At 39.0% G+C, this 27,346-nt stretch overlaps 2 protein-coding genes across 32 annotated transcripts in view; one reads left to right on the top strand and one right to left on the bottom strand.

Annotated features, from left to right (window-relative positions):
• The first annotated feature begins 27 nt into the window (after window positions 1-27).
• On the top strand, window positions 28-22,369 carry HNRNPA3 (heterogeneous nuclear ribonucleoprotein A3). Of its 25 annotated transcripts, XR_013953534.1 has the most exons (14): window positions 100-229; window positions 3,696-3,807; window positions 4,274-4,297; window positions 8,216-8,338; window positions 8,429-8,575; window positions 8,658-8,868; window positions 9,118-9,207; window positions 9,269-9,376; window positions 9,488-9,568; window positions 10,620-10,766; window positions 12,007-12,132; window positions 12,225-12,296; window positions 15,394-15,468; window positions 17,708-22,369. XR_013953534.1 is itself a non-coding variant. In XM_080599515.1 (13 exons), the coding sequence occupies exons 2-12, from the start codon at window positions 3,742-3,744 to the stop codon at window positions 12,275-12,277; spliced, it is 1,173 nt and encodes a 390-aa protein (XP_080455641.1). In that variant the 5' UTR covers window positions 28-155; window positions 3,696-3,741; the 3' UTR covers window positions 12,278-12,296; window positions 12,383-14,836. The 25 variants fall into 25 exon arrangements, 24 of the variants coding, with proteins under 24 accessions (XP_080455641.1, XP_080455658.1, XP_080455648.1 ...); XM_080599515.1 differs by lacking the exons at window positions 15,394-15,468; window positions 17,708-22,369 and adding an exon at window positions 12,383-14,836 and having other exon boundaries at window positions 28-155; window positions 4,277-4,297; XM_080599532.1 differs by lacking the exons at window positions 15,394-15,468; window positions 17,708-22,369 and adding an exon at window positions 12,383-14,836 and having other exon boundaries at window positions 28-155.
• The window catches only part of NFE2L2 (NFE2 like bZIP transcription factor 2), a 27,441-nt gene continuing 21,527 nt past the window's right edge, over window positions 21,433-27,346 (bottom strand). For all 7 annotated transcript variants that reach the window (XM_080599501.1, XM_080599507.1, XM_080599502.1 and 4 more), the window contains exons 2-5: window positions 27,025-27,294; window positions 26,774-26,869; window positions 26,014-26,193; window positions 21,433-23,983 (exon numbers count right to left, since the gene is read on the bottom strand). In XM_080599501.1, coding sequence (XP_080455627.1) covers window positions 22,775-23,983; window positions 26,014-26,193; window positions 26,774-26,869; window positions 27,025-27,294 — 1,755 coding nt within the window. In that variant the 3' untranslated portion in view covers window positions 21,433-22,774. The remainder of the gene's footprint in view (window positions 23,984-26,013; window positions 26,194-26,773; window positions 26,870-27,024; window positions 27,295-27,346) is intronic.

The raw sequence follows: 27,346 nt of genomic DNA, 5'->3' as shown, positions 1-27,346 counted from the left end.
CAGCCCTCACGGGCGCCTCTCTCCCGAGGCGGGGGAAGGGAGGAGGAGGGGAAGGGCGGGGGCAGGCTGGCGGCCGTCGTTACGTGACGGGAAGAGGCGGTGCTCGGGCCAGTAACGGCTGCGCGGCGGCGTCTCCACCCCCTCAGCGGGCGGCGGTGAGTGCGCCAGGCCGGCTGCCGGCGTGGGACCGAGGAGAGGGCGGGCAGGCGCTCGGGCGGACGCTGGCACGGTTATATCTTTTCTTATCTCACCTCTCCTCCCCTATCCCCACCTTCCCTCCGCGGCTGATCCTCGCTCTCTTCTTTCCCTCCCTCACGCCCGTTACGGCGGGGACGGGCCCGCTCCGCCGCGCGCGGCCCGGGGCTGGCGGCACGGCTGGGGGGGGGGAGGGGCGGCGGGAAAGAAAGGGGCGAAGGCCGCGGCGCGCGCTGCTGCCAGCTCTGCGCCCCCCGCGCCATCCCCCTCCGCCCTGGTGGCGCAGAGCCCCGAGCCCGCCTTCCCGCCACGTGACCCCCCCCTTCCCTCGGCTCCATATTGGCGCTGGCGGAGGCGGGTGCGCGCACAGAACGGAGGTAACTGCCGAGCCGCAGCCCGCGCAGCAGCAGCAGCAGCAGCGGCAGCGGTGCGCTGAGGCTGCAGCACCGCGCCTGGGCGGGAGGACGGCGGGCGGGAGGGGTGGGGGTGCTGCGCGCGCCGCGCTGCAGAGCGGGCTCGCGTAATGGCGGCCGCGCCGTGCTCCTCGCCGCCTCCCTGCGGCGTGGCGCGGGCGGGAAGGGGGGGGGGGGGGGGGGGGGGGGAGGCCGCGCTTCCGCTGCGAGGCCCCGCGGGCGCCGAGGCTGCGGCCGCCATTTCGTGCGGTGCTGGGGGGGGGGGGGGGGGCGCTCGGTGCCGTGCCCCGGTACACGCAGCGGCGCTTGCCGTCAGCACGCGTAGGGCCCCTCTAATGGCCGGGAGCAGGGCAGGGCAGCCCTGCGGAGTTTCCCGTTTCCCTGTTTCCACGCCCCCAGCCGCACATGCGGAGGAGCCTCGGCGTTCTTTCTGTAGCACCCCGCCATGGCCCCGCTGGGAAGCACAAAGGAGCGGCCCTGCACGCAGGCCTTGCTTCAAAACTTCCCCAACGTAAACCAAGTCAAAATCAAACCCAGGCTGGGGCAATCATCCATGCCCTACCCAGAGAGAAATACTGCAATCACATCCCTCTCTTGCTTCTTCTCCCTTTCCTCTCAAAACCTTTTTTTTTTTTTAAGCATTTCAAAGTGACTTGAAATGCTCAAAGTATGGTGAGTAAAAATGGTGCAGTGTTTTTTCTGGGCTTCGAGACATTGCAAGCTCAGACCTTGTAGAATTGAGAACAGAGACGTGACAGCTCACACTGCTTTCTGTTCCATTAAAAGCTGAGAAGAAACTGGATCCCTGAGCAGAACAGCTAAAAATAGCTCTGTTTTCCACGTAAGCAATTGTCTTAGTTGCTTCAGGATTGTTGAACACTGACAAAATTGAGGGAGGATGAATTCAAAGCATTTGAACGTGCTTCAGTAAAGTTTGGTAACCCATCACATCAGTTACTAAGCTAATATATATTGTTTTTTCTTCCCAGGAAATGTTCCTGTTGGTGTTGGGAATAAACTGCAAATGCACTTAGGGCTGAAAGCCTATTCTTTTGGTGCTTTAAATCTTATGTTTGGCAAGATACACTATATGCACATTAGGTCCAACTTCGTCTTTTTACAGAAAAGATCGATACATCTCCATAGTATTCTCTGAATGGACAAGTACATTTCCATCTTGGGAATGTCAGTTTCCTCTCAACCATCACTTCTTGTCTCTCTAAGAGAGAGCAGCATTATAAGTTTCTTGTAGTAATTAGGTAGTTCCTGGGAACCATTATAGCAACAAATTTGTTCTGATAACTTTCATTTAATTTCTGTCATTTTAAGTTGCAGTATACAACTGCTTCAATGCTAGTTAAACTCAATTGATAAGAACATTTTGAATATTTTAAATCAAAGCGAAAAACATGTTGTTGATATAAATTATAAAAATGCTAGTATTTACAGTTGTTTAAGCTTCCTGTGAAAGAAGGCTGCACAGGGCTGTGTACCAGTTTAGCTGATGGTACTCATCAGTAATGAAACAGCTCTTTTTTTTGCCCATCATATTCTTCAGATCATTGTAGAGACCATGCCGATGAGCTTTATGGTGGTCAGTATGGAGCCCCACTGGGGAAAGCAACAGGTGATGAAATAAGAGAGCATTTGCAAGCTCTTAATTACTTAAAAAGGTATCTAGGCCTAGCCCTTCCCTCCCTAATAATTCCAAAAGATTTATTTCACCATACAGCAGCATTTTTTTTTTAAAAGCCCTTGACTGCTGTGTGATTTGAGGAATTGAACAGCCCGGGAGGTATTAGGATACTAAGTCCTTCAGCTAAGTCAATCTAAGTTTTATTTGAAGGATTTCAAGAGCAGGTTCATATGGCATAGAGAGGAACTGAAGATACTACAGATACTACAAATGCCTTGACATTAGTTCAGAAAACCTTTAAGATTCTTAACACCTTCAGTCACAATACTCATGATTTCACAGCTCTTTAATATTAAGGTCTTAATTTGAACGTTAATTTGAATTTAAACATGGAATTACATTATTTAACTTTGAATAAATGAGTCATTAGTAAAAACCTACCTGTCTTTCCCTATGCAATAAAACTTCAAAAACAAAAAATGAAAACCAATACACTTAATCTTGTAAATATCAATTATTTTAATGCAGTACAAATGCAATTTTACAGTACCATATTATTTAGTTGGCTACTTTGGCTACTGTAATGATTTTCAAGAAACACCTGGCATAATAGTGAATTGTTTCCAAAGATAGCAATATAGCATACTAAGAGAAATCACGTAACAATGATTTTAGGAAACTTGATATTAAAAAAACAAAGTGAAAGCAAATGTGATTTTTTTGTTTGAATGCTTATATATGGATGCATTGACTGAGTTTATCTTGTGAAATGCTTTTTGTAACTTCATTAATATTCATTGATAAAAATTGGGCACATAAATAGAGTACGAAGTAGTAATGAAATATATAATTTGTAAGGAAAAGTAACACAAATGACTAGTGCTACAGATCGCTAGGGTTCAAGTGTTAAAATTTCTAGTTCTGCAAGAACAGAATCACTAAAGGGTCCTTCCACTGGTGTTAGTGGAAAATATTTTTCAGTACAGAAAACATTTCACATCCTGTAGTATTCCAGTTTGTAGGCTGCTGGATTACTGATTTCAGTAGGTTACACATAAGATAATTTTAATAAGCGTTATTTGCAAAATGTTTTTTTGCAAAAATTTTGGATTTTAAATCTGGAGAAGTAGAATTTGATTTATTATTTATTATGTACAAGTTGTATTCGTGATAGTTACATAAGGCAATATTTGAAATAAGTTGCTCTGCAGATTGTAACTTCAGGTTATACCAAGTTATTCTAACACTTTCACCTGGCAGCACATGCTCTTTCTGCAGCTACTCTTGGGCAAAATAGGCTGAGGATTTTTACCCTTTGAAATACTTACCTTTTTTATACTTTCATTGCCCCTTTCCCCTTCTGTAAAGCCACACCTGTGCATTGCAGCCAGAGAAAGGCCCTACTTCATAGGAATTGGGGTAAGTACTGACTTATCCAACCTGTTTTCTAGGTTTCCTAAATCTAAAAGAAAGGCCGAGTTAGAGTACCCTTCCAAAATGGCTGCTCTTAAGGAAGAGAGAGATGTGGAAGACTACAAGAGAAAAGGAAGACGATCCTCACAGGTGAGAGAATTGCTTTTTTAAATTAAAAACAAGTAGCTTTAAGGGGAAGAGATTAATAAAAATAGTTATACTTAACTGTTTCTATCTGATGCATTAATTTAGAACTTTTTTTTCTACCTTCTTCATCCCCATAATAGCAGAATAACCTTAAAGTGCTGTATAGTAGTTAAAATTTTAAGGGGTGGGATGTTAAGTATAGTGGGGAAACTTTGCTTTTATATTTTTCTGTTATAACTAAATGTGTAAATGTATGTTTGTGACTAAAGGTGTAATTATTTTTCTTTTAAAGAAATAGATGCATCCTCAGAATATTGGCAGGAACTCGATTCTTTCCTATCTTCACAATCTTTTTTTTTAGTGGGAATGAAGACAGGTTCTTTTTTAATAAAAAATGGTTGCCTAATAGTCACTGCAAATGAAAGCGAGGCTGTACTAAGTAAAAATAACTGTTTTCTTTTGCTTCTAGCAGAAATACCGTAGACTGAATAAGGTGCGTAGTATAGAGAAGATGGTGGGGCTGTTCTGGGAGGATGGGAGCTAGCTACTTTGGGGCAGGGTGTGGAAGTGGGAGGGGGGGAAAAGTCTTGATGCCCTTCAGAGTATAAACTCAATTTTAAGATTAGCAAAGAGGGTATTAACTATGCTTGTATGGCTTGTAATTGAGACCCTGTTTGATTATATACTTTGATTTATTTGCTTTCTAACGTTACTTTTCCAGGATGCCTGAGTATTTTAGCTAGTTAAGCCCATCTTTCTGTGGCGATCATACACTGCTGTAATGTCAGAGGGTTAGAGTTAAGAACAAACCTTTTCTGAGTTGCATGTATCCAGTAGCTTATGGTTACTTTGTATTGAAGAAATGTGCGTAAAGTCCTCTTGCAAACGAATGTTTCAACCCTTTCGCTGTCCTTGGACTTCGGCTAGAATGTAACTGGGGTTCCTCAGCTGCTGCAAAATGAACTTTTGTAGTTTACAGAAGTAGCTTGGCCTGGAATCCACATAAATGCTATTAAGTTTCTAGAGAAAATATTTCACAAAGAAAGTTGATTAACCCCAGTTGTCCACAAGCTTTTGAGCTCCAGAAGTCAGTCTAGGGTTTAGCTGCGCATAAACTTAGGCATAGTGACAGGCATTTTGGGATTAGCTTGTTCCTAAAGATAAAGTACATGGCATGTCAAAACTGGACCTTTAGAGAGAAATGCTGCAATTTCAAAATGCTGATCAAATGCAAAACCCCTGCCACATGAAGGTTGAGTTTCTTGCAAACTCTGAATAAAGGCAATGTGTATCTGCAGCAGTATTGTCAAAAAAAAATCTTAATTTTGCCCAGACTGTGATTTTTACAGGAATCACAGGCGGATGCTAGCTGCCTTTTTTTTCTTCTCTTCTAAGAGAGGTACAGGCAGACTAAACCAAGCGTTTGGGGTTCTAGGTAGGATATAGAAGCCTGTAGTTCGATTTCGACTGTGAGAAAGGGTGGTGCAGAGAGAACTAGATGCAGCCCCAAAATGCCGGCCTTGCCGCCAGCGTAGGCTGCCCTGCTGGCCATAACGCAGCCCCCCCGCCCCGTCAGGAAAGGCGGGGGCTGCAGGGGTGCTCCTGCAGTGCCACTGCGGTGCTGGGACGTGGCCAGGGGCTGCTTGTCTGCGCGATCCCGCTCTGCCATGGCCCCACCCCTCCGGCTCCATATTGAGTGTGGAGGAGACAGATCAGGTCGCTCACAAAATGGAGGCGGTCTGTGCCGCGCAGGGCTTCGGCTTGAGAAGGAAGTAGCTAGCCACGGCAGGAAGAAAAGCTCCCCGCCTCCGCAGAACCTATTAATGTGTTTGGGAAAGCACTTAAAATGCTTAGGGGGAGGAACGTAGTCTCTTTCCAGCTTGCTGGCTGCAAGCAGGCAGGGAATTACCGACTAGCTCCCCCTCCCTCCCCCCCGGCCCTGGATGGAGTGCTGCAAAATGGCGTGCTGGCCCGCAGCCTCTGAGTGGGAGGGAGCCTGCTGATCCTGCTGAGGCAGTGTCGTAGTTAGGCTAGGGAGAGGGAAAGACATCTTGCTGTACAGGGCTTGCTGCACAGGAAAGGCTGTTGTTGTAACTAGTTTGCAGCGGAAGGATTGAGAAACAGCATCCTGTGTGACAGAGAAGAGCACTCTGAAAGCCCTAGAGATGCTTAACCCCAGCGAGAACAAAATGCCTGAAAAACAACTTGTCCCTAACAAAGTACCACCTTTTATTTGTCTGGAGAATTCCTATAACATAGATGTGTTCCGAGGATAATCATTTCTGATGGAAGAGAGAAGTTATAACATCAAGTGTTTTTCTTCCTATATAAGAACTGAAGTTCGTGTGCATGTAATAAAATAAATGGAAAAGGACTTCTCTTTTCCTTTCAGGAGTGACCTGAAGAGCTCTGGGGTCATTCTTTAAATGGAAAAGCAGTCTGACTTGCTAATTGACAACGCCGCAGACTTATGTAGCATTAGAGAACAATAAAAAGCTTTTTTTTCTTAGGTTTCTGGTTTTGGAGAAGTCTAAATTCAATATTAATAATAGTAAAGTCATAATAGATTCCTTTCATTAAGAATAGGCGAGTTTAAAAGAGTCAACATTCCCAGCTTTAACATAACCAGCTAAAAAGTAAGTAGTATAAGTAGATTTTAAAAAAATGAAGTTAGCAACAGAAAACAATACTTCACTGAACCTAAAGCAGTTTCTATATACAGTAAGTGTATTAACCCTTCAAGATTTTAAGTTTACATGTAATTAAAAAGGAGATTTTTTAATAATACTTCTGTAGTTCAGGCCACTTAGGAGACCACGGAAAAGAAGTTTTATTTTAGTCATGGTGCCATTGACTATCAGATAATCCTGTAGTAATGAAGTTAGTGCCATAAATAAAAAACTGTTACTAAAAATGCTGGGCTAGCTCTTTCTCAGTTTAGCAGGTATAAATAAGAGCGAGGATTTGTCCCAGCCAGCTTTTCATAATCTTAGGCATTGTTTCCTGTAGTTCAAACCAAAAGTTACAAACCAATGGATATCTAAAGCAGCATATAATTCCAAAATTTTCTTTTATCATGTATCACATCACAGTATTCATTGCTCTGTAGGGTGGTTGTGTAGTACTCAAAGGGATGTACGCTTTTCTGACCAACACTAGCACTGCCACCACGTTTATTTAAACGTGCAGAAGCTAAAGCACTTCACCTGCAGTCTTGAAGCAAGGCATCTGTATGTAGAAGTCTGTGGCTGGTTTTATGTAGCTCAGCTCTAAGGTTTGTGCTTCTTAACACAGCACAGCAGAAACAGTGAAGCCCAGTGCTCATTCCTGCAGCAGAATTGAAGTCATACGTAGCGTAGCTGGCCAGCACTTTGTTGCAGGATGTCTTACACTCACAATAGTACCAGATTGTAAAATAAGATCTTAATATGGTTGCTTGCTAGAAGACTCCTTTCTTTTGGGTATGGGAGAAAGTTGTAAAATGATTTTTGACAAGGGTCTTTCAAATGCACGCTAAATAAAATACATAACAGAGCAGAAACACTAATGCATTTTTAAGCCCACTTTATTTGTTCTATAAACAGGTATCTTTTTGATACTGTAAAGAGTTTCAATTAAACTGAAGTTTTAAGTATGCTTGTTAAGTTACCAATCTTACTCCAGTAGTTATCCCTATGCCTGGTCATTGATTAGTCATCATTCAAGACGTTTTTTCTGTAAGACATAAGTCCTTGTTAATTCACATTTAAGAGGTATTGTCCACAACGCTGAAAACCAGATTTGTACTTCTCCTTTCTTGATTACATGTGCTTAACTGACAAATTTATCCAAGTACAAATTTGTATTATTAAATAATTTGGAATTGATAAATTTTCTTTAAAATGCATAAAAATAAACTTTTAAAATAGTTTTAAATCAGATAGTCCAAAAGACTAAGTGCTTGATTTGGTCAGCAACCTTTTTTTGCAATTTGCATACTGTGCTCCTAATTTTTTGATTGTTCCTTATGATTGTGCTTCATGAAGTGTTAGAACTTCCCTTTATCTAGCAGTGCTTCATTGCTAATCCCTACAGAGCAATATGCAACTCGAACATAAGATGAGCATAAAACAAATGCACTTCTTGGAGAGGAGGAAAGTAAGCAACTAAACTATTTAGTATATTGAAATCTCTACTGTTGTTTGTATTTGAGCATTCTTAAGTTGTTAGTTAGTTACTGTTTAATTAAAATCACACCTCGTTAATTGTTAAGCTTATTACGCTGCTGTCTACAACCATTAGAAGACATTGTTTTTATGTAAATGCGTTCCACCTATTTGTAGTTATGTGCACAGATAAGTTTTAGTAAATATGTGAAATGTTAATTCTGTGGTTTGTATTCAAAATATGTATTTGATTTCTGATTTTGTAGGGCCATGAGCCTAAGGAGCCAGAGCAGTTGAGAAAGCTGTTCATTGGAGGTCTGAGCTTTGAAACAACAGATGATAGCTTGAGAGAACACTTTGAAAAATGGGGCACACTCACGGACTGTGTGGTAAAGTGTCCAAAATTAGTTTGTGCTTTTGAAAGGATATAGGTACTTAATCTAGTACAGAAATGCAGAGTGCCCCCTGTATTTTTTTAGGTGATGAGAGACCCACAAACAAAACGTTCCAGAGGCTTTGGCTTTGTGACTTACTCTTGTGTGGAAGAGGTGGATGCTGCCATGAGTGCTCGACCACATAAGGTCGATGGACGCGTGGTTGAACCAAAGAGAGCAGTTTCAAGGGAGGTAAGTTAGGGTTTTAGTTAAGCTTATTTCTTAATTTCTACCTAATTATTTAAAATGCTGAATGTAATTTTTGGTGTTGCAGGATTCTGTAAAGCCTGGGGCGCATCTCACAGTAAAGAAAATATTTGTTGGTGGAATTAAAGAAGATACAGAAGAATATAACTTAAGGGAGTACTTTGAAAAATATGGCAAGATTGAAACCATAGAAGTCATGGAAGACAGGCAAAGCGGAAAGAAAAGAGGCTTCGCTTTTGTAACTTTTGATGATCATGATACAGTTGATAAAATTGTTGGTATGTAATTCTTTAATGAGAAATGACTTACAGGATAAAAGTGTAACTTGAGCTTTCAAAAAAGCAACGCATGGAATATAAGATGTTGGCATGATGAGCTATTTGACTGTTGTGAGCAATGGGGTAGCTTTAATATTCCTTTGAAAACTGGGGTCGTGCCTTACAGTAGCTTTCTATGAGAGTTGTACAGCATATTGCTTTCAGTTATTTGAATTTCTAATGCTGTCCTTTTTCTCAAATTTTCTCTAGTTCAGAAATACCATACTATAAATGGACATAACTGTGAAGTGAAAAAAGCACTCTCAAAACAAGAGATGCAGACTGCTAGCTCTCAGAGAGGTAAGTTTGGAGTTAGGCAGGGTTATGTTACATGACTGGTTTTCATTTAATGTAATTTAAGCAAAATATTTTGTAGGTCGTGGGGGTGGCTCAGGCAATTTCATGGGTCGTGGAAATTTTGGAGGCGGTGGAGGAAACTTTGGCCGAGGAGGAAACTTTGGTGGAAGAGGTAAATGACTAGAATGTTTCTGTAGAACGTAATTCCCACATTTGCCGAGTCTTTTTTCCTGAACACATGCTAAGTGTTTAAGCCAACAATCTCATCTGTTTTGTGTTCCAGGCGGCTATGGGGGTGGTGGTGGCGGTGGTGGGAGCAGAGGAAGCTTTGGGGGTGGTGACGGATACAATGGATTTGGTGATGGTAAGTGTATTGCTCCTTCTCCCTGCCTCCTGCCAGCGTAGTCAGCTCTATAAAGTCTTACCTCCACATTGGACACCGAGTCTACTTTAGTGATAATGTATGTTGCAGTGCTGTGAAGAGTCGAGGTTTTTGTTTTCCCTACAAAATTATGGGTGAAAAAATACTCCCCTATATTTACCCTTTGACCTCATGTCATGAGGTCACGTAGCAGTTGTTTGTCATTGAGAAAATTGAATGAAGATACTGGTGTCAGCTGAGATGACTAAAACTAAACAAAGCAGTGACCACCTGGCATCCCAGAAGTCTTTTCAGTCAACTCTAAGACTTGTTCATTACTATCTTTTCATGATGAAGTTGTAACGAGTATCCAAAATCCATCTGAAGAGAAGTGTGGAAGCTGCCAAACAGCTGTGATAGCAGCGTTTTCATGTGTGGGAGGGAAATAGGGGAAGCAGCGAGTAGTTGTTTGTCCTGATTCTGTAAGCGGATACATGTAGTGATTCTGAGTTCTTTGGGACTGTTTCCCAATTCACAAGTACTCCATTGATACGTCCGAGAAAAAGTCAACATCTGGAATATTAAGTCTTTTGGGTACTCTTTTTGACTTGGGGAAAAAAAGCATCTGGTAGCTTAGACACAAGTGTAAATAAAGTTGTATGTCTGGATAAAAAATATAAACCAGAACTATTTTGAGAGCTTTGCCTACTGAGTAGTTTTAGTTCAGAGGAATAGAGGATGGTTTACAGTAGTGACAGCCACTTGTGCAAAGAGGCAGCTATTACATGTTGTATATCTGTGTACTGTGCATGAGCTAGAAAACTTCCAAGAATCATGCTTCTAGGGTGTAGACATAAGCTAATGCTTTTTTGTTTGTGTGGATTAAACAGTTCAGGTAAATGATGCAACCACAATGAATACACTGCAAGGGAAACACTGGGACATTTTTGTGTGCTTGTGTTTTTGTGTGTGTGTGTGTGTTAATGGGCTTTTTTTTTTTTTAAACCAATATTTAGCTTTGATGTGCTTAGTTTGACCTTTTTTATATTCAAAGGTGGTAACTATGGAGGTGGTCCTGGGTATGGCAGCAGAGGAGGTTATGGTGGTGGTGGAGGACCAGGATATGGAAACCCAGGTGGTGGATATGGAGGTGGAGGAGGAGGATATGATGGCTACAACGAAGGAGGAAATTTTGGAGGTGGTAAGATGACAGCTCTAATTAGCCAAACCTTTTTTTTAGTCAGGTTTGAGTAGTACAGTGGCTGAAGTATGGTGCTGCATAAGATGAGTTGTACAATTAGGTGTTAATGCAGATTAGTGTGTTAAACAAGGAAAATTCTCTTCTGGATCGGCTTTGCTTAAACTATAAAACGTTACTTTGCCTGTAACTTACTTTTCTAAAAGCAGGTGCTGTAAATCTGTGTGTGGAAGTAGAGTAGGAGAATTTAAACTTGACCACTTGAAATATGGTGGTAGTGTTGGTTATCTGTTCACACATAGGTCATGTCCTTCACGAGGACTAAATGTTTAAAGTTACGCTTTTTGCTTGATTGTGAAACAAGGTACTCTGATTAATTTTTTATAAAAGTGGTTCTGTTGCCAATTACACATTCTAATTGGACTAACTGGATGCCATTTCATTACAGTACTCTTTTACAGTGTTAACTAGTGTAAACCCTTAATGAGTAGATAATATCAGGGAAGACATTAAACAGAATCAAAATAAATCTAGCTATGTCCTGTTAAATGATCAGTTTAGCTATGTTCCTGTTCTGTGTTGTCAGTGTTAATTTCCTTACAGGAGTTTCTGAATGCTAAGGTTATTTTTTTAGACCTGTGGTAACTTCTTTAGAGGCCTTTAATGTCACATGTTTCCGATTAGAATATACCACAAATACTAAAACATACAACATTCTTACTGCTTCTTCCCCAAGAATTCTAGAAAAGAGCTTGCATGGACCTAGTGCAAGTTTGGGCAGTTTAGCTGCAAAATCTGCTGCATATTATATTAGTACTCTTCGATGTAATGGGTATGCAACATATATACAGCTCTGTCACATTTTACAGCAAATAAATTGTATACTTGGTTTGTAGCTTACATGGTTGTCATACAAAGCACTGAGCAGTGTGGAAGGCTGGCAGAGAAACTACTGTGCTTTCCTGAGTTTGGAGGCATTAAATTTGGCCTCTTGTGGTAACTTCAAATTGCAGGTCAAACCTGTATGAGCTTTCTAATATAGCCTGCTACTTTTCATTTTCAGTGAAATACCAGTTTCTAATCTTAGAAATGCTAAGGGTTTTCTGTAATTTGCACGTTTTGAGTAGAGGTAGCATCCACAATGCTTACAGTTCTATTTTAAAATGATGTAAAATACTGATAATTACACTGAAATTAATAATCTTACAGACTTCATAAATTCACACACCTGCTTTTGTTTTAGGTAATTATGGTGGCAGTGGAAACTACAATGATTTTGGCAATTACAGTGGACAGCAGCAGTCTAACTATGGTCCCATGAAAGGTGGTGGCAGCTTTGGTGGTAGAAGTTCAGGCAGTCCCTATGGTGGTAAATAAAATTCTGTACAGAAAATACTTCTTTTGTTTAAACTTCCTTGTTATTAATCTTAAGTTTCAATATGTACCCTGTTTTCTTTGTAGGTGGTTATGGATCTGGAAGTGGAAGTGGGGGCTATGGTGGTAGAAGATTCTAAAAATGCTACCAGAAAAAGGGTAGGTGTAATTCATATTTATAATGATGATGAATAATGTACAACTGTTCACTGAGAGTAATAATTTTCTTATCCTGTATTCAACAGGCTACAGTTCTTAGCAGGAGAGAGAGCGAGGAGTTGTCAGGAAAGCTGCAGGTTACTTTGAGACAGTCGTCCCAAATGCATTAGAGGAACTGTAAAATCTGCCACAGAAGGAACGATGATCCATAGTCAGAAAAGTTACTGCAGCTTAAACAGGAAACCCTTCTTGTTCAGGACTGTCATAGCCACAGTTTGCAAAAAGTGCAGCTATTGATTAATGCAATGTAGTGTCAATTAGATGTACATTCCTGAGGTCTTTATCTGTTGTAGCTTTGTCTTTCTTTTTTCTTTTTATTTTCCCATTACATCAGGTATATTGCCCTGTAAATTGTGGTAGTGGTACCAGGAATAAACAAATTAAGGAATTTTTAACTTTTCAATATTTGTGTAGTTCAGTTTTTCCACATTTAGTACAGAGAACTCTATAACAGAAATAAAATGTAGTTTAGGGTGTTTCCTTGTTAGTTAATAGAGAGGATTAATGCATTTCTCAATTACTATTTTGTATTAATTTAAAGTTAACAATAGAAACACCTATTGATTTGCAGTCTTAAAGGGGTCTAGTCTCAGTGTATATATGTAACTGTCATTGATATGAGTTACATAGGCATACAGAGGGAAAACATCTGTATGTTGCGTTATAGTTTGTTTAGATGTATAACTAGGATTGAGTTACTCAAATTAGTGTTTGTGAATTATAGAACTAAGCTTTACCTTCAAATGAAAATTTCAAATTACTTTTTGGTTTGTGCATATTTTTTTAATTTGTAGTTCTGTATTAGTACTAGCGCTTCAAGAAAATAAGGCATGATAAATATTTTAACAAGACCAACTTTAGTCACATTCAAGCTGTCTACCGTCTCCTTTGAGATGTATAAGGGATAACTGCAGTTGCTCAAGTTCTGGGTGAAGAGAAAAAGAAACTTGCTTTTTACCTTTTTATTTATTGTAATTCCCGAGAAGTTAAGGTGGGGTGGGAATCAAGTGCCTGTTTCCTTGGGATATACAATGATTCTGTTTCAATAAAACTATACTTCGGGGAGGGCGGCTTGGAATTTTCATCCCCTTCCTTTCTCCCCCTTTCCCTCTCCCTCACACCAGATTGTGCTGTTTCAATTAAACAAGGCGTCATAGCGAGAGTAATAGGTATGTTCCTAAATAACTTAATGGCTATATACTTTCTTGCATGCACCCTAGGCAATTTTCTGGACACATTCTTCTGACTGGGAGCCAAGGGTAGCACAGGTGTAATCACTGACAGTCCCAGGTAATGCGTTCCAAAAGCCCATTTTCGATGGGCTCTCTAAGTAGCATAGTCCTCAAGCTTTTTCCCTTATGAATATCTAAGCTCAGGTAAGAGCCTGAAGATGAAACAAAACATGATCTAGTTGTATTTTACTGACCAGAAACGCTTCCCACAACATAGAATGGTACAGTCTTAAGTTTCCATAGGCAGTATGATAGTGTTTTACAATTTGATTTGATGCACTGGAGTAGCAAATCTTATCAGCACATATGGCTAGAAATTGTACTTAATTCTCACTTCTGACCTCCAAATTAAGGCACTACAGTCTGTGCCTTTGTCAGCTGATGTGACTTCTCTTTCAACTATTGCCAGGACAGTGCTTTCTGACAATTCAGAATCAGAAGAGTAGGGACACAGTCAATAGAAGAAATATTCAGACACTTGACAATATGTGATTGATATTGGAATTACTCACACCTGTTTCACTTCTGGGTCAATGTGCAGTATAAGGTAAATGCAATTCCAGTGTAGGAATGAATCTGCAAAGATGTATGAAATGACTCAAGGCATAATCAGTCATATTAATAATGAATTATAATTTTAAGAAGTATTAGAAAAATGAGTGTGTTGTTTGAAAAAATTAAACAATGTTATTTAAACAATGTTATTGGAGTGTATTTAGACTGCAGTACACTAAAACAAGGAACCGCTGTCAAGATGGTAGCCTCCAAACTGGATTTCAAAGTCTGCTTATTCTTTTCTGTGGAGTTTTAAACTATAACTTAAAGCAAGAATTGCTGATTTAGTAAACACTTCTGTTGTTGTACATAATTTGGGATTGGGTTGGGGTTGGGGGGGGGGTGGGGAGGTTGTATGTCAATAAAGGCATTTTTTTTAAATGACCCCTTTGGAGTTTGAAAACACATTCAAAACCAAAACACATCTCACTAGGGAGTGAGACACCTAACTACTGACCTGCTCTGTATACTACTACACCTAGAAGATGTGTAGACTTGTAACTGGGGCCTGCATCTGATTGCAGGGACAACTGGAGGTTGGGTTTGATGTCCCGTCTGAAAATTGATCTGGTATTTCTAAAACTTTTTTAGAATGTATTGACAGTGTTCTTTTTAACAGGGCCTCTTGTAGCTGTACTGTGACAACAATGTTAACTTTGAAAAATAGTGTCATAATAAACTTTATGAACAAGATCTGTATGCAACCTTTTAAGAGATGGAGTGTGTAAGTGACCGCTTTGTAGGTGGGTGGGGTAGCTTAGCTGTTGTTTGTGATGTGGAAAAAGTGTAAGCTGTGAGGACAGTGATTAACCAGTTTTAAAGAACCTAGGATGTACTTCTTTGATCCATACTTTGCTAAGGAGACTCGTAAGACAGGACTTCAGCAGCCTATTGAGTATGGAGAAGTCAGCATAATTAAAGAATGACAAGGCAGCAGGAGCAACAGCTTCAACTTCCAGAAAAGTGAAGGCATAAGATACTGTGCTGATAGTGAGCAGCTTTCCAAAGGCTAGTTAAATCCGCTTATCACAGCTGAAATGTCGAGAAGAAAGTCTAGGAAGAGTTCTTCACCTTTTGGAACCTCCTTGAGTGATAGCTACTTGAGTTGACTCAAAATCAATAGGTCTAGCATTTAGACCTGAAAGGAAGGGCAATGAGAATAGGTAAGGTTTGCCTTTAAATTTTTCATGAATTAAAAAGAGTAGTGGGAGGTTTGTTAACAAGGTAAGAGTAATTTCTTTAATTTTCAGGTTGAATGAGAAGCTGCTGCTTGACAAAATGGGGAATGTCTTGCACATCCTCTTCAATTGAAGGTTTCTGACTGGGTAAGATTTGTAGTGCATAGTAAAACACGTGTTTAATGCTCATTTCCTTCTTAGGCTTTCCTTTACCAGCCTTTTGATAGTAGGGAAAGCCTTAAGTATAAAGGAACAAGTATTCCCGTGTATGTCATCCAGTGTTTCTTGTTCTGGATTAGGGGTGTCTGCTGACATAACTGCTGTTCAAGAATCTTCCTTTCCTGGCAGGTACAAAATTGCTGTGTGTCAGAGATCAACAAAAAGAAACGATAAATATTTTGAAATACATTCTCTTAGTTACCATGAAGAGTGCGCAGTCTGCTTTTGAAAAATTGTACTTTAACTTGTAACAGAAATGGAAGCCTTACCCAGTGTGACATGAAAAGGTTATGACACTCTTAAGCAGCTCATCACAATTCACAGATTGTATTGATTCTGCAGTAATTCCATAAACACGTTTTGCATTTATTAAAACAGGTTTCCATCCTAATAAATGAATTTTAGCTTACCCAGCGAGTTTGTATTCAAATGTAAATATCTAGTTCCCTTTCAGATCTTTCAGATTTTTGGTGCTTTCAGGGTAGTTTAGTGGAGGCTAATATTGACGAGTGATACTCAGCTGAAAGCACAACTGTATATGGATGAATGGCAATAAAATAACTTTTCATGGAATCTGATTTATATGCATGTGGGTTCTTAACTCTTGGAATGTGTATTTCCTGTTCTTCTGTATTATGGACTGTTACAGGTATGGGGTATTCTAATTCCTTTTTTGGATAGTAGCTACCTATTTTAACTTATCAGCACATATTCACATCTGTGCAGTATTCCTGCAAATATCTGTTTCTATTTTAGTGTTGGTTATGCTTAAGTTACTCAGAAAAAGGCAAATTGAATACATGCATTTCAGTTTAACTTAGGCCTTAGGAAAATTTGCAGACTGATTCCACTAGTGAAACTTGTAACTGGCTGTCTGTGAATATCTAGAAAGCAAACTTCACATTGTAACATGTACAATCAGAAGTTAACTTGAAGTATTTTACAGTGGTAATGTGCAATTTTCGTATAATCAGGAGCTACTTACTAAATGGAAATCTCACAGTGAGTGTATACTTAAATAAAATGTTGGCAAGTATTTTTACGTAGCCAGGGTTGAACTAAAATTCAAACCTGCTGCAGTGAGGTCCCAGTCTCTCCTTTGTGTAGTATACTAGATAACTTGTTGCTTAGGTGACTAGCTTGCTTCCTTACCCAGAGGTGAAATACACTTTTTCTCTGCTATGCAGAGGTGCTCTTGTGAACTCATCTAGTCATGTAAAGGTAGAAATATGTAACAGGGAAAAGCATTAATGTGGCTTATGCTTACTCAGTTACAGGCAAATGCTTTTGTACTGCGGGGAAGGAGGAATGTTACTTTTTTTTTTTACAGTAAAGGAAAAGTTTCTGGTTTGCATCCCATTAGAGGCCTGTGTGTAAATTTCCTTTCCATACTGTGCTCTTGAGGGTTCTTTTTGCACTAAGTGTGTAACTAGATATTCACTTTTAGAGTTATTTTCACACTTGGATTTACAACTCTTACTGATTGATTTGCTTCATTTCAACTATATCCTTTTTTTCTCTCAGAAATAAACCTTGTCAAAGATGAATACTCAAGCATTAATTCTTAATATTGAGGAATATTTGGTCAAGTGTATCTTTGTCCAAGAGGCACTTCCAAGAGTTAAGAATATTATTTAATGACTAGGTTTTTCTGTAGTAGTTGCTATTGAAAATAGCAGCTGTAAATGGAGATGTGAATAAAATTACAAAGCATTGGTCCTTAGGCTAGAGTTCTACATGACCCTATTTAATACCTAGAGCTATATGTTAACTTTAAAGCAAATCATACTTTCAGGTAATAAACGTGTATTTCTCCAAAAGGAGTCCAGGCAGATGCAGATTTGATAAATGTTTTATTAGATAACAAATTAATCACAGTATCTTAACTTTGATATCCTTTGAGTATTTTAAGGTGGGAAGGGGAATGCTCCTGGTCTTTCAAGTATCGCTTGTGTGATGTACTGACTTGCTGCTGTCTTTGGTTCCTGTATTTAGGACATTAACTTTTTATTCATATACTGTCTATACTGCAATGGAATATTCACTTACATATCAGTCTGTGGTCTCTGACAAATATGTGTATCTTGTGTGGAGCATGAAAGATCTTGAGTATCACTAAAATTCAGATATCTGATGGATGATTCTTTTTCTGCTGTGGGTACTACAGGTTGACATCTCTATCTAAGATTAGCTTTTTCCTCAACTAAAGTAATCCAAGTATCTCCGTAGAAGAAAAATGACCTTCATGTAGAAGATAATATCGCAAGATTGGAAACAGAATAACATATTTTAATAACTGGCAAAGACTTGAAGAGCAATGGTGCTAGTATGGTGAAATCTTATAACTTGTGGTTAAACAAGTTTAAAAATATGGAAGTTAAAAATTTCAATATAGTCCATAATGGATTGAAATTTGTTTAAAATTATTTCACTTTTGTATCAAAATAAAGTGTACATTGTCAAATGACTTAAAATCTAAAATGTGTTGCCATCACCTTTTTTTGTTTCGTGCTGTGAAGAGCACAAACTGATCTTAAAATTGCAACACAGTGGTAGGATCATCTTTCCAACTGGGAACTGTGAGTCAGAAGTTAACCTTGATTCAACCCAGCTCCTGAACTTTAGTTTTAGCAGCTTCACAACTGAATGACTTAATAAAGAAATAAATGGTTTGCATATGGAGACGTGTCAGTGTGTGAGGGCAGCATTGGGGTGCATTAGAACTTACAGGACTTGGCAATGTCACTGGTCTTCCCCAGGTTTGGGAGCACATTGTACATCAGTCATAGTAATAAAATGAAGGCTACAGTTTGCAAGCTGATATTTTCATGTATACCAAAATGATTAACGTGGAATACTTCTTTAATGATGTTGGGTGTTTTGATGTGAGTACAACCAACTTTGTGTTCATATGAAAAGTACTGCTTTCACCTGAATGCATGTTGTTGCAGTCTTGAGTTAAGATTCTTTGCGAGGTGGAATTCAAACAAGTTTTCTGCATTAGCTGCAGTTTGTTGGGTGGGGATATATATATTTTTTTTCTTATTGCTCTTTTCATCTTGGTAATGGAGTAAGTATCCCTATGTTGTTTTATAAATGTGTGTAGTACAAATATAGCAGCTTCCGCAAAGGCTGTAAGCATGTTTGCCATAGGCTTTTGTGTTAGTGCTAAAATAAATACCAAATGAAAATGGAGGGCAGGGTTTTACCAAGGTCTGGTTTATACCTAATTTGTGATTAAAATATTTATGTTGTATGTAGAGAAAACATTTTCTCTACAAGCTGGAGACATTTTATAGCCTAGTTAGTGTGTGTGTGTGTGTGGGAAATATTTTCCTTCTTAGGTTCTCTGCTGTCAGACCTACCTGCGTTAGAGCTGCTGTGTGTCAGAGCTGCTGCGTATCACTGTTGAAAGATGATTCAGGGCCATAGCTCAGTGTGCTTCTTCCTTAATGCTTATGCTCTAAGATGTTAAGAATGACAATTTTAGATTGTCTTGCTTTAAATGGCACTGGAGTCTCACATTCCTGTAGTGTTTCAGACAGGCTTGGTAATTGCTAGCAGTCTCCTAGTGCTTTCCTAGGCAGTGTTGAGTGCAAAGTCAACACAGACGTACTTGAACAACAATAGCAAGAAAAATACCCCTCACTGCTGCAGTATCTTTGATTTAATGTGGTGACCGGCTGTGCTATCTAGAGCAAATAAAGCTGCTTCATCCATCAAATCTAAATGCTGGTTTGTTTTTTTTCAACCATTGGTATTGACCATTTGCTCCAAAAAGAGGAGTCTTGTGTTTGGAGTATGTCAAGGACTGTACAGTGGGATGGACTGACATGCTGTTAACAAGGAAGAAGGTAAGTAGCCTCAAAGTGCCAGTTAGGTCACCTAGATTTCCATTTCCTGATAAACATCACCTGCAAAAATAAATATTGCTGAATGTAGAGGGCAGGGTTCCTACAGCTTCCAGGGCTGTTGCACATCTGAAGTGACAGTTTTTGTACAGGACTGAGCTGTCTTAGTGCTCTCACATTACAAAAGAAGTCTGTCTTTCCTGCTTTCTTTGTATGGTTGTGAGCTTGCAATTGTTGCAGTATGTGTAAGGAATGTCTGCTTTGTTCCACCAGTGTAGCCTTCTGGGGAGTTAGTAACCCAAATCAGCATTTAACCCAAATCAGCATTTAATAAACTACAATTAGCATGAGATTGGGAACATGCAGCCATCAGCAAGGCAAGGGATGGAGGCCAGTTCTTCCCCTTTTGGTAGCAGTGAGCTGTTATATCATGTCGGGCCATCTCAGGGAACTGCAGAGTGTTGCAAACATTCACTAAGTACTGCAGGAAATGGCCACAGCAAATCTCTGCAGTTAGGTAAGCCTGGAGTGCCTGACCAGAGCAGCCAGGCCTCTCCAGGGCTGCCTTCCTTGGAGACCTAACTTAACAAGAGCATTTTGCCAGTACAATTACAATTATTCAGGGCTTAATAGCTTTTGTTCTGTAGGATGAAAAAAAAGACATACCTCCATGTTATTCTTTAGCCGTGTTACATGAGATTAAAAGTTAGGATAGTGTTTTTCTTTCCTCCGATTTTGAACTTTTCAGAGGTGCTTTTGAGAATTAGTTGTTCTTCCCCTTTTTATAAATAATGCAGAGTGGAAACTACCATTGTTTTTGCCCAAGGACTACCCTTCCCCCTGCCTGCAGTCACAATGGTAAAGATCATGGATGTAACAAGTGAAATCATTGTTTCCTAGCAGAAGTTTTGGCTAACATGATAAAGTGCTAACACAGGTGATATGTTTTTGAGAGCTGTGTTTGGATTTGTCTGATGCTGTTACAACACCAAAGCAGAATTTAGGTCAGTTTGATAAAACAGCACTACCAGTTTTCATAGCATTAAGTTGAATTTCCAGATTTTTAAACAATTTGTAAAGTAAAATTTCAAGAAAGGCAGTTCTTCTTGTGTATCTATTGACCCCTTCATGACTTCGCTGTGTCTGCTGCCTCAGATACATACATTTTGATGCAGGACCTTACTTTGGAAGGTTTGAACTAACACAGGATGAAAAGTTGTGTAAAACTGTTACCTGTGCTCTGGATCTTTAAGGACAGGCAGGGCTGGAGCCTCTGACAGCTGCATGCTGAAGTGAAGAGGACTGTCTCCTGGTACTGGCACTATGACACTATATTGTCTTTTAAAGAGGACACAGTCAATAGGATCATGGTTCTTGCCATCATGTAACTACCTTATTGGTAAAGCTGTTGTAACTGATCTGCTTTCCTACTCCTGGCTCTTCTCTGGTTAACTAAAAATTGCACTGGAGATGAAGCACAATAGAGACCGCGTGTAGCAGAAAGGCCTCCTATGCAGAATCTGTAAATGAGAACAGGAAGGTAAATGACCAGGTGACTAAGTATAAATACAAAATTATTTGTAATAAAAATAAAAGCTGATTATGAAGAGTTACACTGATATTATTGTGACCAACTAGACAATAAAATACCATGTGAAATTCAGTGCATAAAGGGAAAAACAAAACTGGTAACTACATATTTGGTTCCAAACTAGTTAATAATATTTGGGCAAGAGGGCTTGGAGTCACTGGATAGAGTTGTACAAAACCAGCAGAGAAAAGTAGAAAAAAGGAGAACTTCCATAGCATCCCATGATACAATAATACTCAGCGAAACTATAGCTTTCTGTACTAGCCCCCATCCTTCCTCTTCTTTGAAAACTTCAGCCCTTTCAAGTGCATTTGAAGTTGTGCATTTGAAGTTACAGATTAAGTTAAAATGAAAAACAAGGCTGGCTGATTTCAAAAAGCTCTTTAACTTGAAAAAAAAAAAGGATGATTATCTTCATTTTAAGAAAATGTACAATAGGTCAAGCAAGACTTGCAGAACATCTTGGGTGTTTATTGAATATTATTGAATGAAATTATGCATAATATTTAAGATATAAAATATACTTAAGATGATACAGAGCACCTGTGGCAGAAAAACATTTCCTTTTAGACATTTCACAGAAAAGATAGATACGTTTTTAATGTTCAGATCAATGTGTATTTTAAATTAAAAATTATGCATTTTCTGTATTAAAAAAATTCCACAACGATCAATTACAGTGAGCCCATTTGAAGGGTAAATGAATCAATGATATTTATTTGACCAATTTTTAATCTTATTTCAACCTCCACAACATTTTTTCAATTAACTGAGAACAGGTTCCAAATAGTGCAGTTGCCTCAAAGTTAGTATGTCTCTTTCCTTGACCCCAAATGTACTAGCAGTGACAAACAATGCTTGCTGATCAGATATGCACAATGTATTTCTAGAACAATTACTGAAGAGCATACAGACTTTTTTAGTTGGAAAAATGCATAATGCTGACAAGGTTTATTTCACAGATTCTAATGCCTTTGGAGGAAAGGTCTCATCATGAGCTTTTAAGTAGTGTTCAAAGAACAAAACAAATTATGTGAACTTAGCATACACTTAACTTAAATTTCACAGTCCTTCCAAACAGGAGTTAAAATTATGATGAAGCACTAACAACAATGACAATGTTGTGTGATACATCTCTGGTTATTAAGCATGTTTTCCAAGGATAAGTCTTCTTGCAGCAAATAAGTGAGAATATCTGAATCAGCAAATAATCTACTTTAGGGAAATAAATGCATACAAAGTAGAGTGGAAAAAAGTTTAATGAACTGGTAAGACAAACCAAAATCAAACACTAAGTATCAACTTTTATACTAAATTAAAATCATATTAAATATAAAGCAAATTTAAATGCATAAGAAAAAGGGGAAACACTATTGCATATTTATTTTTTTAAAAAGTGTCAGAAGCCATACTGTTCGTCTTGCAAGAAATTATATTTAGAGGCTAAAATCATTTTTTATATATATATATCAAATCTATAACAAGAGATAGAAACAGTATATAAATATGGTATCTTTAAATATTTACACATATATGGAAACTACTCAAAGTGGTGCTAAAAGGAGGAAATGCCTGTTAAAAAAGTGAGATTACAAATTTTGCATACATACATCTGCATTACACTATTAAACTTGCATCTTCCTTAAACTTAATAATTAATTTTAGAATCATCATTGCATAGAAATTACTTGAAAAATATTACCTAATTCTGCATTCCACCTCACAGTAAAAGCTATCAGGATAATGATACAAAAATAGTAACTCAGAGAACACTAGCCAGCTGTGCTGCCCTTCAAAGTTTAGTCTCTGACTTCTTGCTTTTAGGAACAAGAAAGACATTGCCATCTCTAGTTTGCTGCAGTGAATATTCACTAGGAGAGTAAGATTTTCCATCTTCATCACGTAGCATGCTGAAAACCTCAAGGTATAAGGTGGTTAGTTGCTTTTTCATTTGACGAAGGCTTTTGTCATTCTCTCCTTTTTCTTTAAGCAGTTTCTCTCTCTCATCTTTTAGGTTACTCAAATCTTGCTCCAATTCCACTATATTTTCCAGTTTTCTTTTACGGCAATTTTGAGCAGCCACTTTATTCTTGCCTCTCCTGCGTATATCCCGAATAAGAGCAAGCTGGGCTTCACTGAACTGCTCCTTAGACATCATTTCATTGAAGTCATCAACAGGGAGATTGATAATTTTTTCTACAGGAAAAGGGATCTGCAGAGCTTTTGCTCTTTGCTCATCTCTTGTGAGATGAGCTTCAAGGCGGCCTGAAGGCTTATCTTTTGTGAACGGAGCTTTGGGGTGGCCTGGACCAGCAGGAGGGTCTTTCTTTGGTGTGTTTGTACATTGCAAGCTAGGTGGTTGAGTGCTTGGCTCCACGGAAGAAAATACTTGATCGTGGAATTGCAGTGGGTACACACTAGCATTGCTCTGTGGCACGCTTCCAGGAGAACTATCCACATCTTCCATTTCAGAATCACTACAACTGAAAGTTTTATCTCCACAGGCAGATGATTCAACAGAGTGTTCAGGTGATGCTACACTAGAATTTGCATTCAGTGAAATACCAGAGTCAGAATCGTTGCATTCTGGTACAGTTCCTGAGTGTTCATCATTAAAAGCTCTCCACAGTGAGAAATCAGAAAGATCAATAGGTTCACTTAAAATTTCTGCAAGTGATTGACTGATAGTGTTTGTCGTTGCTATGTCACTGTCTCCCTTTGAATAAATAAAGGTGGTATAGAAATCCTCACAAAAATCAGGGCTTGAGGTGGATGTGTTATTTAAAGAGTTCACCGTCAGCTGGCTGCTGTCTTCTGGTTGCAAAATGCTGGGAAAAGGGCTCTCAACAGTCTCCAGGAAATCTGGACCACAGTTAACATCTTTTCTCATGATGGGTAATGAGTTGTAGTAATTATAGCCGTTGTGCATCTCTGTTGGCTTGGTTTCAGGGCTTGTGATTGTGCTTACCTCAGCCAGGTTATCATTTTCAATGTTAAGACACTACATGGGAAATGTAAGAGAGGAATTGAGCAACACATCACCAATTGATGAGAAGATCTTTTTATAGAATCCACAACCATTAAATATTTTAGCCATCGACATGCACACGGGGTACTGTAACACTGCTGTAACCTAGATGACTAGAACATACCTGTACTGTAGGGAGATAATCTAGGAAGAACAGATACCTAAGCAGAGTATGAATCAACTTATTCTGGACAACACTATTTAGAATAAAACATCAGAACCTCTCAAATTCCTAACAAGATGCTGAAGATATCCATCCCAACACACTCTGATATATGGAAACTGAACAGAGCCTTCCTGTCATGGCAAGATGCTAGCGGGGATTGTGGGTCTGTCAGGTCTGAACTTCTCACAAGCACCACTGCTAGTAATGGCCTCAGTAAAGCAAATGTAAAATAACTGAATGAGACTTACTCAGCATTCATAGCAAAGTATTTTTAGCAATCTTTAACTTAATTTTATGTGATGACCCCTTTTTCTTGAAAGACAAGATTCTTTTAGGATTTACTGAAGGAAGCAGCTGTTCAGTGCAAAGAAATGTCATTCTCCATGAAGTAAAAAAAGCATGAAACCTTACAAACATTAGCTCACCCCACATACTCTTAGTTAAGCTGGCTAACATCTATGCGAGTGTCTAAGGCTGTTATATTGACAGGCTTTCACTGGCTACAAGACCAATGTTCTTTCCAACAGCGTGGCAGTTTCTTAACTGAAGCTGAAGTGAGTGCTCCTGCTGTCCCCAAAGAATTGGGCAACTACCAAATGTTTCTGTTTCTTTTAAGAAGAGACCACACGCTGACTATTTAACCAGAGATCATACAAGGCTTAGGCTAAGGTTTTGAATGAGAGCTTTTTTTCCCTTCAAACACAGCTCGTAAAGGCAACACCCTCAATTTAATTATCTTACTTTCAGAAGATTATTCAAGTACTATTCAGAATTAATACAACAGACAATTTTGGTTTGGTTTGTTACAATATTTTCAGCTGCCTCTTCAGAGCCAGTCCCTTCTTGTAACTTATCTGGGGCTTTTAAGCCCACCACAGATTAGAAAACTAGGAAATTTCTGAAATATATGAAAAGACTAAAGGGAAAAGGTAGGATGGCAGGAAGGATGCAGTTCCTGCAATCATTTTTTTTCCCTCTAAATTTAAATATGATTTGGGTTCACAGGCATTCCACCAAGCATTCACCTCATGATAACAGCATAACATAGGGCAACATCAAGCCAAAGCATGGTAATATTCTACAATAATATGCATGAAAATAGATTTGCTCAACTTTATAGTCAAATCTAAGTAAAATAGAAATAGAAAATACTGAAAAAAAATCAGACTAGATGCCCTCTGTAATGTCAGTGATTTTTTAGCTGTCTATTGTTCCTCTGAAATATTCAGTTCGTGTACATTATATATAGTTTTTATATTATATAGCTTATTATATTTAGCATTATATATAGCTATTGCTTACATGTGTTAAGAGTCGGGTATAATTATATATCTAACTATATGTTCTATTATCTTCACAAAACCTTTTCCTTAGATAAAGGTTGTGTAAATCATTTATGGTTACTTTTGCACTCAATCTACTTAAACACTGAGAAAAAAATACATCTACACTAATGCTTGCAGAAACAATTCACGTTCTATAATTCAGAAATGTTCCTTTTTAAGCAGCTGAAATTTCAATTATGATTGTGCTATAACATGTTGCATATAGATGCAAACAAGGGTTTGTCAAACATGGGGAAGTTCTGACTGGGAAGATATATTGTGTTTTATTAAGGCCTTCTGAAGAACTATTTCCTTCCCCCTATAAATTCTTCAATTTATTTTTTAAAATTAAAGCTCATATTCAGTTACAGACATCCTACAAGTATAGGGTGCAACAAGTTAGCCATAATCACCACTGCTTAAGATGCTATTATACTGTATTATCTGACATACCATACTCTATTGGAATACCCTGCTATTTTTTTCAGATGCTTATCATACTAAACCTTTACCTGTAACTCTGGAAGGGACAATAATTCTTCCCAGACTTCCTCTATGTTCTGCATATTCTCCGCATCAGTAAGTGGAACTATACCAGGTGATTCAGGTGACTGAGTTTGATTAGAGGAAATAAACTCTGGGTCAGTATCAATCTGAGCAGGAACCATTGACTGAAATGCAGCTGAAGAAGCCTAGAGCATTGAACAAACACACACACATTTAGAATTTCCCAAAACAAAGATCTGGTTTTGCTGTTCTACCATTTCGGCAGAACAGACAGGTGTTTCTTAACAAAAGCATTTATTGTAAATAATGGTATAGTATAAAAGTATTCCTGTGAAAGGAGTTTTCATATTAAAGACAGAAACAGGAAAAAAGTACAAACTGACTAATGAAGGACTTATCTTTACACATCAAATAGTCTGTGTCAGTACATCAAAATAAAGCAACCCAAATACACTAACTTCAGAGCGCTGAACTAAGCTCGCTGCAACAAACTGCAAAACTGCTATTGTTATTTGCAGTAACTGGCGTGACTGCCATCAGCTGGTGCTATACACTGAATCCTGGCAGTAGGACTCAGTGAGCACAAGAGCACCATGCCACCCATGCCTGATACAGCCCTAGTTTAAGCCTACTGCACTGCTTTATTCTAGTTGGGAGTTGGCTTGGGGACAAAACAACTATCACAATTTAATATTACAGTGAAGACAAAATGTGAGACTGATCCCCTGGAAGACCACCCACGAAACCACTGTACTGAGCATTTACCTCATTGTCATCTATAAACGGGAATGCTTCTGCCAAGAGCTGCATGCAGTCATCAAAGGACAAGGCCTCTGCTTCTGGTTTTGAAGTATGCGTGCTCTAAATAGGAAAGTTATGAAAAAATGTCACTATCTTTGAATAACTGAAGAATCTTCCATTACACCACCGAATGCAAATTCATTTTAGGTAACCATTACGTCTTCCTGTGGATGGAAAGAGATTGAAACACACTCACAAACACAATTAGAGTTTACCTGTGAAAAAGTGATTGGTGGCTCAGTGTTTTCTGACTGAACGCGCTGAGCTGGCTGAACTGGAACAAATTCACCTGTCTCCTCGTCTAACTCCAGCTGAGCCAGCAAGGCTTTCTCCTGCTCCTTCTGGAGCTGCTCTTCTCTTTCCTTTTCAAGTTTCTTCTGTTTCTCGAGTTCATACTCCTTCTGTCGTTGACTAAAATCAAAAACTTCACGCCTTGCCCCAAGGTCTATATCTTGCCTCCAAAGGATGTCAATCAAGTTCATGTCCTGTAATAGAAATGCTTTTTTGAAGCAAGCCTCCTCCCCAGAAGAACTTGTT

Source organism: Anser brachyrhynchus (assembly GCF_964034855.1).
Source record: "Anser brachyrhynchus genome assembly, chromosome: 7".
Lineage (NCBI taxonomy): Eukaryota > Metazoa > Chordata > Aves > Anseriformes > Anatidae > Anser > Anser brachyrhynchus.
The sequence above is the reverse complement of the archived record's forward strand: the minus strand, read 5'-3'. Positions and strand labels throughout refer to the sequence as shown.

Coding starts and splice junctions, on each gene's coding strand:
- HNRNPA3 (XM_080599533.1), top strand. CDS start 3,742: ATGGCTGCTCTTAAGGAAGAGAGAGATGTGGAAGACTACAAGAGAAAA. Junction 8,339..8,428: donor GCACACTCACGGACTGTGTG/GTAAAGTGTCCA, acceptor GTATTTTTTTAG/GTGATGAGAGACCCACAAAC. Junction 10,767..12,006: donor AGGAGGAAATTTTGGAGGTG/GTAAGATGACAG, acceptor CTTTTGTTTTAG/GTAATTATGGTGGCAGTGGA.